General features: G+C 38.8%; 1 protein-coding gene across 4 annotated transcripts in view; it reads left to right on the top strand.

Annotated features, from left to right (window-relative positions):
* The window catches only part of USP34 (ubiquitin specific peptidase 34), a 285,574-nt gene that overhangs the window by 34,506 nt on the left and 234,355 nt on the right, over positions 1 to 16,713 (top strand). For all 4 annotated transcript variants that reach the window (XM_058278638.2, XM_058278637.1, XM_058278635.1 and 1 more), the window contains exon 2: positions 11,863 to 11,950. Coding sequence is in view for 3 of the 4 variants with exons in the window: in XM_058278637.1 (XP_058134620.1) it covers positions 11,863 to 11,950 (88 nt within the window). In the remaining variant the exon portion in view is untranslated. The remainder of the gene's footprint in view (positions 1 to 11,862; positions 11,951 to 16,713) is intronic.

Raw genomic sequence — 16,713 nt, 5'->3', positions numbered from 1 at the left:
CATCCTTGTCTTATTCCCAATCTTAGAGGGTAAGCTTTCAACCTTTTCACATTGAATGCATTGTTGGCTGTGGGTTTTTTATATATGCCTTTTATAATATTGAGGAATTTTCCATTTTTTACTATTTTTTGAAGTATTTTTATCAAGAAAGATTGCTCTCCTTGCAGGGTGCAGTCTTTGTGCATGGCGCCCCTACGCGGGGGGACACCCCTGCGTGGCACGGCCCTCCTTGTGCGCATCAGCACTGTGCATGGGCTACCTCACCACATGGGACAGGAGGCCCTGGGTTTGAACCCTGGACCTCCCATATGGTAGGCGAACGCTCTATCAGTTAAGCCAAATCTACTTTTCCTGTTCTGGTTTTTGTATTCTTTAACACGGATGACTTGCTGTTTAAAAAATAAATTCGCTTAATGTTACTGATAGATTAGATTACTAGTTTTATTATTCCCAAATCTTGTGTACTTGTGTTTTTCATATTCCATGTGATGAAGTGAGAAGTATACAGAAAGCATTTCTGCAGTTAGATGATTTTCTTGAAGAAGAGCACTCATATGAATGGTTTGTGGGCTGAACAAACTGCTTTTTTCATAGAACACTGTGTTCATATTTATTGGTAAGAATGACTCACAAGGTTTTCCAGATGTGAGTATTTGGCAGGCATTTTCTTGATTGAATGAAATGAACCTGTCTCTTTAAGAAAAAGTGACAATGTTAATTGCCAAGGTAACATTTGAGCTTTGGTTAGAAATTTAATTTGGTAAAACTTGTATCTGGAGCTATTACCTTCACAGGTGCCCAATACTTAAAAGATTTTTCTCATGAGATTGTTGGGGATATTAATGAAAGTCGATATTTGATATTGTGTAATGAAATGTTTTAACAACAGAAAGATCTGCATAGCCTAGTAAACTTATATTCCAGATAGGTGATCAGTGTATGATGTTACAAAATCATGCATGTGAAAAAGATGGTTTCAAAAGGCAAGATAGAGAGATGGATTTTAATGTATCAGGGTACTGATACATTAATGGTACAAATTCCACATTGAAACTAATATTTAAGAAATTATCATTCTTTTACTTTTATATTAAAAAAGGCTATCCAAAATTACCTGAAAATGCTATTAAAATACACCTCTCTTCTAACTTCAGATCTTTTAAGGATGAATTTTCTTCAAATTCTTCAACCAAAATAATAAATGGCTACAGACAGAGTGAAGAAGCAGTCAATGAGAATCCAGCTATCTTCTATTAAGCCAGACCCTGCCTAAGGAGATTTGGAAGGGTAAAACAGGGAGCCTATGTGGCTCAGCAGTTGAGCACTGGCTTCCCACATATGAGGTCCTGGATTAAATCCCTGGCCCTATTACCTTAAAAAAAAAAAAGTGAAACAGTTGTATTTGTCTTATTACTTTTTTAATAAAAGGAAAACATGCATGTAGTGAGTTTTTAAATGTTAGTAGATATTGATAAATATACTAGTAAATATTGATAAATATAAATCACCTAAACATAAGCTCTTTTGAGTCTCCTCAATTGTTAAACGTGCAAAGGGTTCCTAAGTCCAAAAAGTTTGTGTATCGCTGGGCCTGCTTAATCTTAAATTTTTTCACTTTCTTACCTAGGGATTTGTTATTCCTCCAATCCTTTAAGTATGGGAAGTCCTTTGCTTTGTATTTTATGAAATAGTGTAGTAGGAGTGAAGATTCCATTTGCTCACATGATTTCATCACATTCCAGATGACTTTCAAAGTATATTTCCCCTTTCTGACCAGTTTGCTGAGCTTCAGTCTAATAACTTACTGTTAAAGTAGTAGACATTTGCATGTTTGGTTTCATTCTCAGATTCAACAAAACTCAAACTGAATCATTCATCTTAAACTCATACTTATTTTCCTGCTTATCAGAATTTCACACATCTCAGTCTCTTTTACTGCTTTCCAGATCTTGAACCAGTGTCTCTGGAACTTTATATACTTATAAATTACTTGGTCATCTTGTTAAAAGTGCATATTCCCTGGTGTTTCTGCATTCTAAACAGTTACCAGGTGATGGTGATGTTCATGCTGGCGTTCCTTGGAACATACTTTGATTAGCTTGGCCTTGGAACATTTTAATTCCATTAACTTCTCATAGTTTTTGTACTATTGTGGTATATATCAATTCTTTTTTTGTTGTTTTTTTTCTCTTTTATTATTCTTTGATTTTTTTCTGTATCAGTTCTTTATACCTTTTGAACATATGCTGTTATTGTTTTATACAGTTAATATTCATTTGGATTTTCCTAAATATACTCTTTCTGTTGCTCCCCATTCTTTTTTGCATTAGGTTTTATCTGGGGTCATTTTCTTTAGTGTTGCCTGTTCTTGACTTTATTCCTAAGTTTGGTTGGTTTCTAAAATGAAAATTACATTTTAGAGAAGTAAACCCTAAAATACAGTATTTTATTGCAGGTTAGTAGTTACTTTGCTTGTTTCAGCAAGTGATGCCTTTGTCTTCTGGCCTGCCTAGGTTCTACTGATAAGTCTGTTCATAAGTTTTACTATTGCTTCTTTTTTTTTTGAAAAAAAAAAAAGTATCTATCTATCTATCTATCTATCTATCTATCTATCTATCTATCTATCTATCCATTCCCCTCCCCTCGGTTTTTTCTGCTTGCTGTCTGCTATCTGTGTCCATTTGCTTGTGTTCTTCTGTGTCTGTCTTCTCTTTAGGCAGTACTGGAAACTGATCCTGGGACCTTCCAGGATGGAAGAGAGGCTTAGTCTCTTGCACCCCTCAACTCCCTGGTCTGCTGTGTCTCTTATTGTCTCTCCTCTGTGTCTCTTTTTGTTGCATCATCTTGCTGTACCAGCACTCTGCATGGGACAGCACTCCTGCATGGACCAGCATTCTGCATGGACCAGCTTACTGTGCGGGCCAGCTTGCCTTCCCCAGGAGGCCCTGGAAATTGAACCCTGGACCTCCCATATGGGAGATGGGAGCCCAATTGCTTGAGCCACATCTGCTTCCTATATTGCGTCTTTATAGATACACTTTTCTTCATCTCTTTCCTTTTAAGATTCCCTCTTTGTCTTCGGTCTTCATCAGTTTTAGTATATGTTCATATTTCATCTTGCTTAGGAATCTGGCTTGAGTTGTGTATTTTTTTTTTTTAAGTCATTATCTCTTCAATTTTTCCTCCTGCCTCATTATTTCATCTCCTGTTGAGACTTCAATTAGATATATTTTAGACCTTTTCATACTCTTCCATGTCTTTTGTGTTTTCCATTCTTTTGTATCTCAATACTTCGCTTCTGAATATATTTCCTGATCTCTTTTCCATTTCTCTAATTCACTCTTCAGCTGTGTCTTATCTACTGTTAAAACCATGTATCGAGATCTTAATTTTAGTTATTGTATATTCCAGTTCTAAAACTTTTGATTCTCTTTCCTTTTTTTAGGAGATACTGAGGATTGAACCCAGGACCTTATTAATGCAAAGCCAGATGCTCAGCCACTGAAGTACATCTGCTCCCTGTTGATTCTCTCTCTCTTTTTTTCTTTTTTTGAGGTACCAGGGCGGGGGATTGAACCTGGGATCTTCTATGTGGGAAGCTAGAGCTCAAACACTGAGCCACTTCGGCTCCCCTGAGTTGTTCTTTTTGTTTGATTTTATTTCTTTATTCACCTCCCCCCATTGTTTGCTCTCACTGTCTCTTCATGTTTTTTTTTTTTTAGGAGACACTGGGAACCAAACTCTGGGCCTCCCATGTGGGAGGGAGGCTCCTAATTGCTTGCGCTACCTCTATTTCCTTGTTGTTTGTTTTTGTTTTTAGGAGGCACTGGGTACAAAACCTCAGGACCTCCCATGTGGAAAGCAGGCACTCAACCTCTTGAGCCATATCTGTTCTCTGAATCTTTTTTTTTTTTTTTAAGATTTATTTTATTTATTTTTATCTCCTCTGTTGCCCACATGGTTTTCTCATCTGTCTGTTCATTGTTTGCTCGCTTTCCCCAGGAGGCACCTGGAACTGAACCCGGGACTTCCCACATGAGAGGCAACTGCCCATCAGTCTGAACCACATCAGCTGTGTGGCATCTGCTGGCCTGTGGCATGTGCTTGTTGTGGTGGGAGGTGGCATCTAAGCTCCTTGTGGCAGGAGGCAGTGTCTACTCGTCTTTTAGGAGGCACTGGGACCTGAATCTGGGATCTCCCGTGTGGTAGGCGGGTGCCGAAGGGGTTGAGCCATATCTGCTTACCCCTGATTCTCTCCCTTTTTTTTTCACCCTGATTCACTTTAAAGTCTTCAGAACTGTGCTGAAATTCTCTACCTACTCAACCAATGTCTTAAACATAGTAATAACTTACTATAATATACAGGTCTGATAACTAAAATTGTCTACCTTATCATCTAATGTCCTGAACATAGTAGTTAGATACTATAATGTCAAGGATTGTTAATATCTGATCTTCTGTCTTTTTTCCTCCTGGTTACCCAGTGTGTGGTCTTGTTTGGTGTGTCTGGTACTTTTTTCATTTTATCAGAGTTTTAAACAGAGTTGGTGTAGAAATATGGGCTTGTCACCTGATGAACAGTTTTCAGCTCATGGAAAATTTAGTTCCATCTGTACACAACCCATCCTTTTCTTCCACTCCACTGGATTATTTTGAAGCAAGTTCAGATACTACATTGTATCTGTATTTCAGCAGAATTCTCTAAAAGACAAATATAGTTGATCCTCATTTTCCATGTGTTTCGTATTTACGAATTCACCTACTTGCTAAAATTTATTTGTAACCTCAAATCACTATTTGTGGTGTCTATCTGGTCATTCATGGACATGTGCAGAGCAGTGAAAAACTTGTTACTGGAGGTGTATGTTACCAGTTGAGGCTGAACAATGTGACATTGTGCCTTCTTGTTTCAGTTTGTATGCTGTAAACAAGTGTCCTTTTCATGGTGTATTAATGTCCATATTTTTCATATTCTTGTGTTTTCTCTTGGTGATTTTGCTTTTTAAAATGGCTTCCAGTGTAGTGCTGAAGTGCTGTCAGGTTTTCCTAAGCACAAGAAGACTGGTTGCTTTATAAAGAGAAAATACCTGTATTTGAAAAGCTTTTTTCAGGTGCCTTAAAATGTTCAGAAGGCAAATATGCTGTTTGTAGATTGAGCTAAATAGAGGTAGTCTCTAATAGCCTGGTGAAACAGAACTTCTAGGGAATTGTTGCATACAAATTTAAAGAGGAAGCCAAAGATGTAAGGTGTCTTTAAACAGAAAACATACATAAAATAAGGTTATGTATTGATCAGTTGATGAAACAGTGTGAACATAAGGTTTAAAATGTGACTATAGGCTTGCAGGACACCTACCCTTATATTTCTCATGTGGGCAGTGATTCAGTATTTGTAATGATTTTATAGAATGATGTACAACAAATAACCAACTGCACTTAAAAATGCATAACCACAATGTTATTGCCATGAACAATTAAGAGTAATATAAAATTTTAGAGTTCAAATTTCTCTTAAAAACTTAAAAAAGTTTTTTTCCAACATTTGAATCAAAAGTCAGTCTATTTCAATTGCTATTTTGTTTAAGACTTTTACTCTGTAAGTTCTTTTTTTTTTTAACGATACATAGATCACACAAAATGTTATGTTAAAAAATATGAACTTCCCATATACTCCCACTCCTCTTTTCTCGCTTTCTTCTTCCTCTTGTTTTATTGAAGAAACTTCTGATTTTGTAGGTCATTTAGTCGGTAGCTTCCCAGTTGGGTTTTGTTGATTTTATCACTGTGGAGTTATTTAACATGTTTGTGTGTCTCCTATATTCCTGAAATTTGATTCGATCTAGAGGCTTGATAAGATTAGGTCTGATTTTTTTCCACATAATGTCACATTGTGTCCCCCATCCCCTTTTTTGGTGATACCAATGGCAGTTGCATGGATTATTATGTCATTAGGAGTTGCAAAATAGTAATATTCTAATCTCATCATTCTTTCTTTATTAGCTTGACTGTCTACTGAGAGAAGCTTCCTTTTGTTATGTGTTTAGTTACTTTGTAGTACTGTTTACACAGGAAGGGGCAGGATAAATGTCTGTTTTTCCCTTTTATCAGTTTTCAAAAATAGTGAATTCTTTAACATTTTCTTTTTTTTTTTTTTAAAGATTTATTTATTTATTTATTTCTCTCCCCTTCCCAGCTATCCCCCCTCCCTCACCTGGGTTGTTCTCTCTGTCTATTTTGCTGCGTCTTCTCTGTCCGCTGCTGTTGTTGTCAGCGGCTCGGGAATCTGTGTTTCTTTTTGTTGCGTCATCTTGTTGTGTCAGCTCTCCGTGTGGGTGGTGCCATTCTTAGGCAGGCTGCACTTTCTTTTGCACTGGGCAGCTCTCCTTATGGGGCACACTCCTTGCGCGTGGGGCTCCCCTATGCGGGTGACACCCCTGTGTGGCACGGCACTCCTTGTGTGCATTAGCACTGAGCATGGGCCAGCTCCACACAGGTCAAGGAGGCCTGGGGTTTGAACCGTGGACCTCCCATGTGGTAGATGGATGCCCTAACCACTGGGCCACGTCCGCTTCCCAACATTTTCTACAGGTGATAAATAGCTGATTTCTTTTTAAAAAAATTTTTTTATCATAAACTCATGAAGTTAAAAATAGTTTTTTCCCTTTTTTTCCCACCTAAGATTTAGGGATTACTTCAAACCAGTTTATAAAGAGCATGTTGTTTTTTTCTTTTGCTCCCAGTGCAGTTTTCCATTGTCATAGGTATTTGTCTTTTATTGATAGATAGTAGGTTATTGCCAGTCTTCAAAAAACGCTGTGATGAATGTCAATCATGTGTGTCCTCATATCTATAGGTAAAAGGAGCTTAAAAGTGCAGTTATTGACTCAGAAGTTCAGTGCATTTGTAATTTTATAGATATTACCAATTTGTCTTCACTGATACGTTGAAGTGTCTATTTCCCTACAATTTTGCCAGCAAAGTAGATGTTATCAAACTTTTTGTCACTCTTGTAAGAAAAAAATAGCATTTCATCAGTATGTTTGAGCTGTGTGTATCATTTTCTTTTCATATCCTTTGCCCATTTTCCTCTTCAGTACTGCTTTTTTTCCCTAATCTTTTTGTATGAGCCTAAAAAATGCTTTCTTGCAGGGAGTGGGAGTGGCTCAATGGTTCAGCACCTGCTTCCTGTATACAAGGAGGATCCAGGTTCAAATCCCAGTACCTACTAAAGTAAAAAAAAAAAGGTCTCTTGTTATATGTATTAGTTGGTTAGTGGCTTCAAGAACTATGCTTTCTATTATATAAAGCTATTTGGTGAAAGTGAAGAAATTGCTGAAGTATTTCCTGTCTAATTTTTTTGAAAATTGTTTTTATTGAAACTGAATGTCTTCAAGCATTTTCATATTGAAGAAGGAAGTGTGGACCTCATGGTTTAAAGCTGAAAAGAGTTGATTGATACTAGTAAGTGCAAAAAATTCCCGTAAAGATTCAACTCTGCTTATATATATATTTTTCAAATCAGGTTACTGGTTTTTGTCCAGTGCTCTGGTTATAAAGTTTCATAGGTCTTGAGTAGTTTGTGTCTAATCTTGTTTTATTGTTAGTCTTATTCTTTTTTTAGTGCCAGATTTTGCATTTGATGGTTTCTCAGGAATGCTTTATATGAGTGTATAATAGGAAATGCCTATACAGAGACTTTCACAGTTACCAATATGATACCCTTAGTTTTTAGCTGCCTGGTTTACCCAAGACCTGATCTCTGGTTCAACATCTCTAGAGAGGAAACTTCGTCTTTTAGGGATCTTGCTTGTGTGGATTGGGGGTGCTTTTTAGTAAGACTTTAATTTTTTATTTTTTAATCTCTACTTGCACTCCTGTATTTAGAGTGTTTCCAATTCCTGAGCCTTTCTGAGGTTTTGATGGTACAAAACCAGCCTGTTTCTATTCTTCTCCATTATCGGCCTGATTTTTTAGTTTGCTCTGGTTTACTTAGGTATTGTTTTCTCCACAAATTCACTTCTGTCTTCTGTTATTTCTGCCCTTACGTGTTTATATTTTATTTTCTCATGTCATTTTAGTGGAGTTTTGGGAGCGAGAGGAGCTTAAAAGGGTATGTTAAATCTGGCATAATAGAAAATTTAATTATGAAATGTTTGTAGAAAAATCCTAAAAATAAGGTACATATGTAATTGAAATATTATAGATGTAATATTTTATACTAACTTTTTTCAAGAAATAAAAATTGATGTTGCTGAGAACACACCCCTTTATCCTGTTTCTTTATCTTTTTCCCCTACAGGTAACCACTGTCCTGATGTTGCTGTGCCATTGCATTATATGTATTTGTAATATGGTTGTATATGAGTTCATAACAACACATAATGTTTTTATGTTAAAAGATAACAAATGATACCATACTGTGTGTCCTTTTGTAACTTGCCTTTTTCCCCAGTGTTTTCAATTTGATTATTAGACCTTTCGATGAATGGAGATTCCATTTACTAGCCTAATTATCCATTTACTTTCTAATGGACAGTACTTTTCATCTTACTCACCTCCATCTATGACTTCTTCAGTCATTCTGCTAATATTCTTTTTTTAAAAGATACATTTATTTTGTATTTATTTCTCCCCCACCCCCACCCTCAGTTGGCTGCTCTCTGTGTCCATTCACTGTGTGTTCTTTTGTGTCTGCTTCTGTTCTTGTCAGCAGCATGGGAATCTGTGTCTCTTTTTGTTGCATCATCTTGCTGCGTCGCTCTCTCTGTGTGTGGTGCAACTCCTGGGCAGGCTGGACTTCTTTTGTACTGGGTGACTCTCCTTATGGGGAACACTCCTTGCGTGTTGGGCTCCCCTATGCAGGGGATTCCCCTGCGTGGCACAGCACTCCTTGTGCACATCAGCACTGCACGTGGGCCAGCTCCACACAGATCAAGGAGGTCCTGGGTTTGAACCACGGACCTCCCATGTGGTAGACAGACACTCTATCCATTGAGCCAAGTCCACTTCCCTGCTAATATTATTATTATTTTTTCTTAAGTGTCCTCTCCATCGAGTTTACTTTTTTTGAGCTAGTGTGTTCTTTCTTTAAAAAGATGTATTTATTTCTCCCCAACCTCTCATTGTTTGCATTCGCTGAATCTGTTTGTTGTGTGCTTGTCTTCTTTTTTTAGGAGGTTCCGGGAACTGAACCCAAGACCTCTCATGTGGGAGGAAGGTGCTTAATCACATGAGCCACTTATGTTCCCTGCTTTGTTGTATCTCTCATTAAGTTTTCCTCCGTGTATCTCTTGTCATGTCGTCTTGTTGCATCAGCTCACCCTGCCAGCCTGTCAAGTCAGCTTGCTGTCTTGTTCATCTTCTTTAGGAGGCACTGGGAACCGAACCTGGACTTCCCATATGGTAGGCGGGAGCTCAGTCGCTTGAGCCACATCCGCTTCCCTACAGTGTATTCTCACAAATTATACCTACGAATAAGGGATACAAATAATTTGATGTTTCAAATCTTTAATGCCAGGCTCCAAATAGGTATAGTATGAATTTTGTTCATAAGAAGTAACTTTTGGGTAATGGGACCAATTCCTTTTCTGTTTTAACTTTTATTAATATTTAGTAGTATATATGCATTGTTTTAAAAAAGTTTTGCAAGACTTAAACTCAGTTTTGCTGCAGGCCCTCTTTTCTCTCCTAGAGGTAATCACTTTGTATTTTGTTTGGTTTTCTAACCCAGCTATTACCTCTTTGTGTCTAAATAACAAAATTATATTGTTATTTATTGATATTTATTTTTTGTACTGGTCTGTTGACTTCCTCCTTGCCATGCCTTTTTTTCCCCCTTTTCTTTTGAATCAATATTGTGTGTTTGTTATTAGGACTATATAAATATTGTTTACTGCTGAGCTAGGTAGTATACTTTCATTACATTTCCTAACTTGCATATTTTTTCCATTCCTATAATTAGTTTTCAAGTTTGTGAGTTTGCTTTCTGTCTTTCTCTATTATAATTCCTCTGCAAGCTTGAAACATTGAAAAATTCTTCTTTTAAATCAAATAGAAACTACTCTTTAAATTCCGTTTTCCTCTTCCATCCTCAGAATCATCTTGCTTTGAGCTCTTTATTCTCTTGATGCTCTCTGAACTAGTGTTCCTTTTTTTTTTTTAAGATTTTTAAAGTTTTTATTTATTTTCCCTTCTCCCACCCCGCCCCACCCCTCCCCACCCCTCCCCACTTGCCTGCTTGCTGCGTCGATTTGCTGTGTGTTCTTCTTTGTCTGCTTGTGTTCTTTGTCAGCACCACCAGGAATCTGTGTCTCTTTTTGTTGTGTCCTTTTACTGTGTCAGCTCTCTGTGTGTACGGAGCCACTCCTGGGCAGGTGGTGCTTTTTTCGCACAGGGCTGCTCTTCTTGTGGTATGCACTTCTTGGACGTGGGGCTCCCCTACGTGGGGGCCACCTTTGCATGGCATAGTACTCCTTGCGTGCATCAGCACTGCGTGTGGGCCAGTTCACCACATGGGTCAGGAGGCCCTGGGTTTGAACCCTGGACCTCCTATGTGGTAGGCAGATGCTCTATCAGTTGAGCCAAATCCTCTTCCCTGAACTAGTGTTCTTGGTATCCCTTGTAGTGTGAGTTCCTTTTTACTCCCTATTCTAAGATGGGTTATCTATACTATTTACTTGGTTTCTTCTTGACATTTATCATAATATTTTTATTCATTTACCTCTTGTCCTTCCTCTCTCACTTGACTGAAGCCCGTGAGGCAGGTGCTATCTCTGTTTCATTCACCTGTTTTATGTCCAGTACCTAGAACGTACAGTGCTCAACAAATACTAAATGAATAAATGATGACTCTTAGTGAAGATTTATAATGCTATGGGTTATGTTATCTCATTGACTTCTATTTATCTAAAATGGAATGGGCAAACTATGGCCTTGGGCCAAATTGGTACAGCCATCTTGTTTTGTAACATGGCAGTCCTCTTTATGTATTGTATATGACTGCTTTCATGGCAATATAGCAGAGTTGCATAGCTGTGATGAATTGTATGGCCTGCAAAGCCTAAAATAAAACATCCTTCTGTATTTAACTTTAGGTTCCTTTCGTAGTAGTACATACTATTTTATGAAATCCCAGAATGTCAGTTAGGGTCCAGAAAGGGATTTGAAGAGGGGATTTAATTAAGGGAAATAATTACACAGATGTTAGAGGTTTGAAAGGTCATAAAGGGAGCCTTTAGAAAACTCAGATGGTAGTGTTAACTGCAGGAAGCAGCTAATCTCCCCTCTTGGTGGGGAAACAAAGGAGAAAGAGGTTGGAGTTGTCAGAATCTAGTAGCTTATAGTAGAGCCCAGTGAATGAAGATAGTGTACAGACTTCAAGGAAGTGATTCTGTCTGGCTACTACTGGTACCTTTAAGAGAGATGCCATGAAACTGGTTTCAGACATAGTAGGCTTATGAGTCTTTGGGCTTTGGCCATTCCTTCTGCTTAACAGTCTTACTCTAGTGCCTTTTTGACTTTGAGAAGATCTTCCCAGGAAGCCAGCTTGGAAAATGAAAACCTGTAGCTTGCAGAGTCTAGTTCAAGCATTGCAAAGCACAGAAAAGAAGAGTAGATTTGGGATTGAGAAGAAAATAGCCAGAATAACCAGAAATGTGGCTTTTTTCCCCTCTGATAAAGATACCTGTTAAAAGTCTCTTCTCAAATTGGTCATTAATTGTATAAACTAACAGTTATTTTTGAAACCAAAAGAGAAATTACCTGAAATATTTGCATTTGTAAATCTAGGCTATATTTTGAAGTAGTATTTTCAAATTATTTTATCTTCATATTTTTAAAAATTCTTTTTTTACTTTATTTCAGTATCAGATCTAGAAGGTGGTGATGGACTGCAGCTCAGAAAGGAACATACTCTCAAAATATTTGCTTATATTAATTCCTGGACACAAAGGTATGCATTTTTAAGTATTTTAAAGTTTAACTTTGTGATTTATATTTTAAATTGTCATTATTTGTAATAAAATTTTCCTTTTAGTATGTTGGGTACTTTCAATCATTGAATGACAGTTTATCCATATCTATTAAATTTCCCCATCTCCATGTTCATGAGTCCAATCATGGTTCTGTTTTTGAAACAGAATAAAGCCAATTTCTTTATTTCATCCTGCCTTCATTATCTAGGAATGTAGGAATGTTTGAAATTCTGAAGGACAATTATTTTGAGGAATTAAAGGATAAGCTGTTTTGATAGGGAACCTAAGAGACCCTCTGATCCTTCTGGAAGCCACTTGCTCTTTGTTCATTTGCAAAAATAATTATGTGTATTAGATTGACTTTTAAATAATACATAAAATGAGAACATAGAAAATAAAGTTTTAGGAAACACAATAGTTGAACTTCATATATAAACAAAGTTTATAACAAGGACCTACATATTCCTGGTCCTTGAAGTGATTTCATCTTGTGGAAAATATTCTTTTCACCCTTGTGCCTCTTAATTTGAAACTTTTCACTCCTTCTAAAATAAAGAATGTTTGAAGCACTGTAAACAATGATTAATTAGCTTACTAAATATGGTGATACATAAATTAATGTCCTGAGGCACATAATCCAGCTGATCATAAAGGGTTTACCAGAATAATTTAATTTCAGATATCATTTACTGTACAATGGTATCCTTTTTCATTTTCTTTCTGTCAATAAAAATGGTAGGTATATTTGTTCCTAAAAGGTTTGTAGGTTTTAGTTACTAAAAGCAGGTACTATCATCATTGCATTTCTTTCTCAAGTATCAACTATCTGAATTTTAGCAGTGGTGACTAATTCCTTTCATTTTAGGCGACACTGATAAATGCATGCTTAATAATACTTATATGCTAATGTTTTAAAATTAATATTAGTAGTTGTATTAGTCAGGGTTCTCTAGGGAAACAAAATTAGCAGGAGATAATCTGTAAATAGTATTAGATTTTATAAAATTCTCTCATGTGACCGTGGGGATGCACAAGTCCATATTCCACAAGCAGGCTGCAAACCAGGGCCTCTGATGAAGATCCTTGATGAGTTCTCAGGAGTGTTGGCTGTCTGAAACTGGAAAACTCTCTCTGAATGCTGAAATCACTTCCAATTTTAAGGCATTCAACTGATTGGATAAAATATCACTCATTGCTGACAGCAATCTCCTTGTTTGATTGTAGATACAATCAGCTGTCTATGCAGTCTGCTCACTAATGATTAAAGTCCATAAATGTCCTTGTATTATAATTAGCCCAGTACTTGCTTGATCGAATAACTGGGCACAGTTACCTGGCTAAGTTGACACATTAGCCTAACCATCACAGTCCACTCCTTGTCATCTTGGCAGCCACACATGTCACCTTTAATCATACTTAGTCTCTAAAAAGAAAACAGTAACAGACATACATCTATATATATTTCTGCCTAACAATATTCAGCTGTCCTGTATGCAGCTGGAAACGCATTAATTCCTTACAGAATAGGGTGCAAGTCCTTGGATAATATTGGCATCCCTTAAATATTATGACATGAACTTAATACAACATGTCATATGATGAGGCAAAAATAAGGGAAGAAAACAAAGATACTTGTTTTATTTACATATACAGTCATACGCATAACAAGACAAGGAAGACATATTTGTGACCGTTACAGTCCTTGTTTCTGTAGCTGGTCATGTGGTCAAAGTTCATATTTATCACCACTTTCTTACACTACTCATTCCATGTTTCCATCACCCTCAGCAAGCACCTCACCTGGCTGTGGTTCTTTGCCTGATGGGGTGACCCAGACTTTCATTCCTGAAGATTCTGTGCCATTGTTAGTCCTCCTTGGATTGGATTGTTGCATTTTCCATTGACATTAATCACAGGGCATGTCAGTACTAAGAATTGCCCTAGAGGATCTCCTGTATTCCAGGCAAACTCTTCTTTACTCTTGATTATATAGGTATGATCCTATTTCCTCCTGATAGTCATAATCAATCACCCCAGCCAGTATAGTATTCCCTTCTCTGCCTGCTGATTCAGAGGCATGAGGAGCCCGAAGTGTCCAGGTGGCAGTCTTCCCTTCCAGTTCAGTGGAATCACTGTTGTGTTCCCTGGTGGAAGCACTCCTCCTTTTGAAACTAAAACCTGTAGACCAGCAGAGCTTCAGGGTACAGGGACAGGAAGCAAAAATTTTCCTAGTGGATCAGTAGGGGTAATAGTGAATGGTGCCACTCCTACCTCCACCCCTTGATTCCTGGACCCATGAATCCTGGCCATGTGATAAACAGCACCATGGAGAGGATGCTGATTTAGACAATACACAGCCTCCTGGAGAGCATTGCCCGAGCCCTGCAAGGTATTGCCACTTAGTTGGTGCTATAATAGTCCTCAAGAGGCTATTCCACTGTTCTGTCAATCCAGCTGCTTCAGGGTGATGGGGAACATGGGAAGATCAGTGTATTCCATGGGCATGTGCCCATTCCCACACATCATTTGTTGTGAAATGGGTTCCTTGGCCAGAAGCAATGCTGTGTGGAATACCATGGTGGTGAATAAGTTATTTGGAGGAAGTAGACATGGCTCAACTGATAGAGCAACTGCCTACCATATGGAGGGTCCAGGATTCGATCCCCAGGACCTCCTGACCCATGTGGTAAGCTGGCCCATGCGCAGTGCTGCCGCACACAAGGAGTGCTGTGCCGTGCAGGGACGCCCCTGTGTAGGGCTGCCCCACGCACAAGGAGTGTGCCCAGTATGAGAAAAGCGCAGCCCTCCCAGGAGTGGCTCTGCACACACATAGCTGATGCAGCAAGATGATGCAACAAAAAAGAGACGCAGTTTCCCCATGCCACCTGCTAATGTAAGCTGACGCAGAAGAACACACAGCGAATTGACAGAGAGAGCAAACAACGGGGATTGGGGAGAGAAATAAATCTTTAAAAAAGAAAGATATTTGGTAAATCCATGGATAGTAGTTTTGGAAGAAGCGTTGCATGCAGGGAATGCAAACCCATATCTGAAGTATGTGTCTATTCCAGTTAAAACAAATTGCTGCCCCTTTCATGATAGAAGTCCAGTGTAATCAACCTGCCACCAGTAAGCAGGCTGATCACCTTGGGCAGTGGTGCCATATCAGGGGCTGAGTGTGGATCTCTGCTGCTGGCAATTGGGGCACTCAGTAGTGGCTATAGCCGAGTCATCCTTCGTGAGGGGAAGTCTGTGTTGCTGAGCCCATGCATAACCTCCATCCCAACCTCCTTTGCCACTTTGTTCATGAGCCATTGGGTAGTGACAGGAGTGGCTGGGGGAAAAGGCTGAGCATTAGCCACAGAGTGGGTCATCTTATCCATTTGATTATTAAAACCTTCCATACTGAAGTCATCCTCTGGTAAGCATTCATGTGGGACACCAATATTTTCATGTTTTTTGCTGACTCAGAAAGGTCTTTCCACATACCTCTTCCCCAGACCTTTTTGTCATCAATTTTCCAATCATTTTCCTTCCAAGTCTCTGACCATCCCGCCAAACCATTGGCAGCAGCCTATGAATCAGTGTAGAAACGCACCTCTGGCCATTTCTACTTTCAAGCAAAATGAACAACCAAGTGCACTGCTCAACATTCTGCCCACTGGGAGGATTTGCCCTCATCACTGCCCTTCAGGGATGTCCCTGAAAGGGACTGTAGTGCTGCAGCTGTTCACTTTTGGGCAGTATCTGTATATCGTGCAAAACCATCTGTAAAACAGGCCCAAGTTTACTCTTCCTCATCACCTGATTGCAAAGAACTCCCCAAGAGGCCAGAGCTGTGAGCTGGGAAAGAGAAAGTAACATGGCACGAGGTGGGTGACCATGCACATTTGGACTACTTCCTCATGTAACTTACTTGTACCTTCAAGACCCACTCAAGCCCTATCTTGTATATACCACTTCCACTTTATTATGGAATGCTGCTGTGCATACCCAGCTTCAAAGTTTGATGGGTTAGACAATACCCAGCCCATGATAGGCAACTCAGGTCTCATGGTAACTTGATGGCCCATGGTTAAGGGTTCAGTCTCTACTAAGGCCCATTAACAGGCCAAAAGCTGTTTCTCAAAAGGAGAGTAGTTCTATCTGCAGAGGATGGCAGGGCTTTGCCCCAAAATCCTAAGGGTCTGCATTATGATTCTCCTGTAGGGGCTTGCCAAAGGCTCCAGTCAGCATCTCTATTTGCCATTGACACTTCCAGCACCATTGAATGTGCTGGATCATATGGCCCAAGTGGTAGTACAGCTTGCACAGCAGCCTGGACCTCTTGTAGAGCCTCCTCTTTTTCTGGCCTCTAATCAAAAGTAGCAGCTTTTCTGGTCACTTGGTAGATGGGCTGGAGTAGCACACATAAATAAGCAATGTGTTGTCTCCAAAATCTGAAGAGACCAGCTAAGTGTAGTGCCTCTTTTTTAGTCGTAGGAAGGACCAGATGCAAGAGCTTATCCTTCACTTTAGAAGGGATATCTTGACATGCCCCATACCACCGGCCACCTAGAAATTAGACCAAGATGGAAGACCCCTGTATTTTTGTTGAATTTATTTCCCACCCTCTCTCACACAGATGTCTAGAGTCATCGCTCCTTCTTGCTTACTAGATACTATCAACATGTATCATCAATATAATGGACCAGTGTGATGTCTTATGGGAGGGAGAGACGATCAAGTTTCCTGTGGACAA

The sequence above is a fragment of the Dasypus novemcinctus genome, chromosome 17 (assembly GCF_030445035.2).
Source record: "Dasypus novemcinctus isolate mDasNov1 chromosome 17, mDasNov1.1.hap2, whole genome shotgun sequence".
Classification (NCBI taxonomy): Eukaryota; Metazoa; Chordata; class Mammalia; order Cingulata; family Dasypodidae; genus Dasypus; species Dasypus novemcinctus.
The sequence above is the reverse complement of the archived record's forward strand: the minus strand, read 5'-3'. Positions and strand labels throughout refer to the sequence as shown.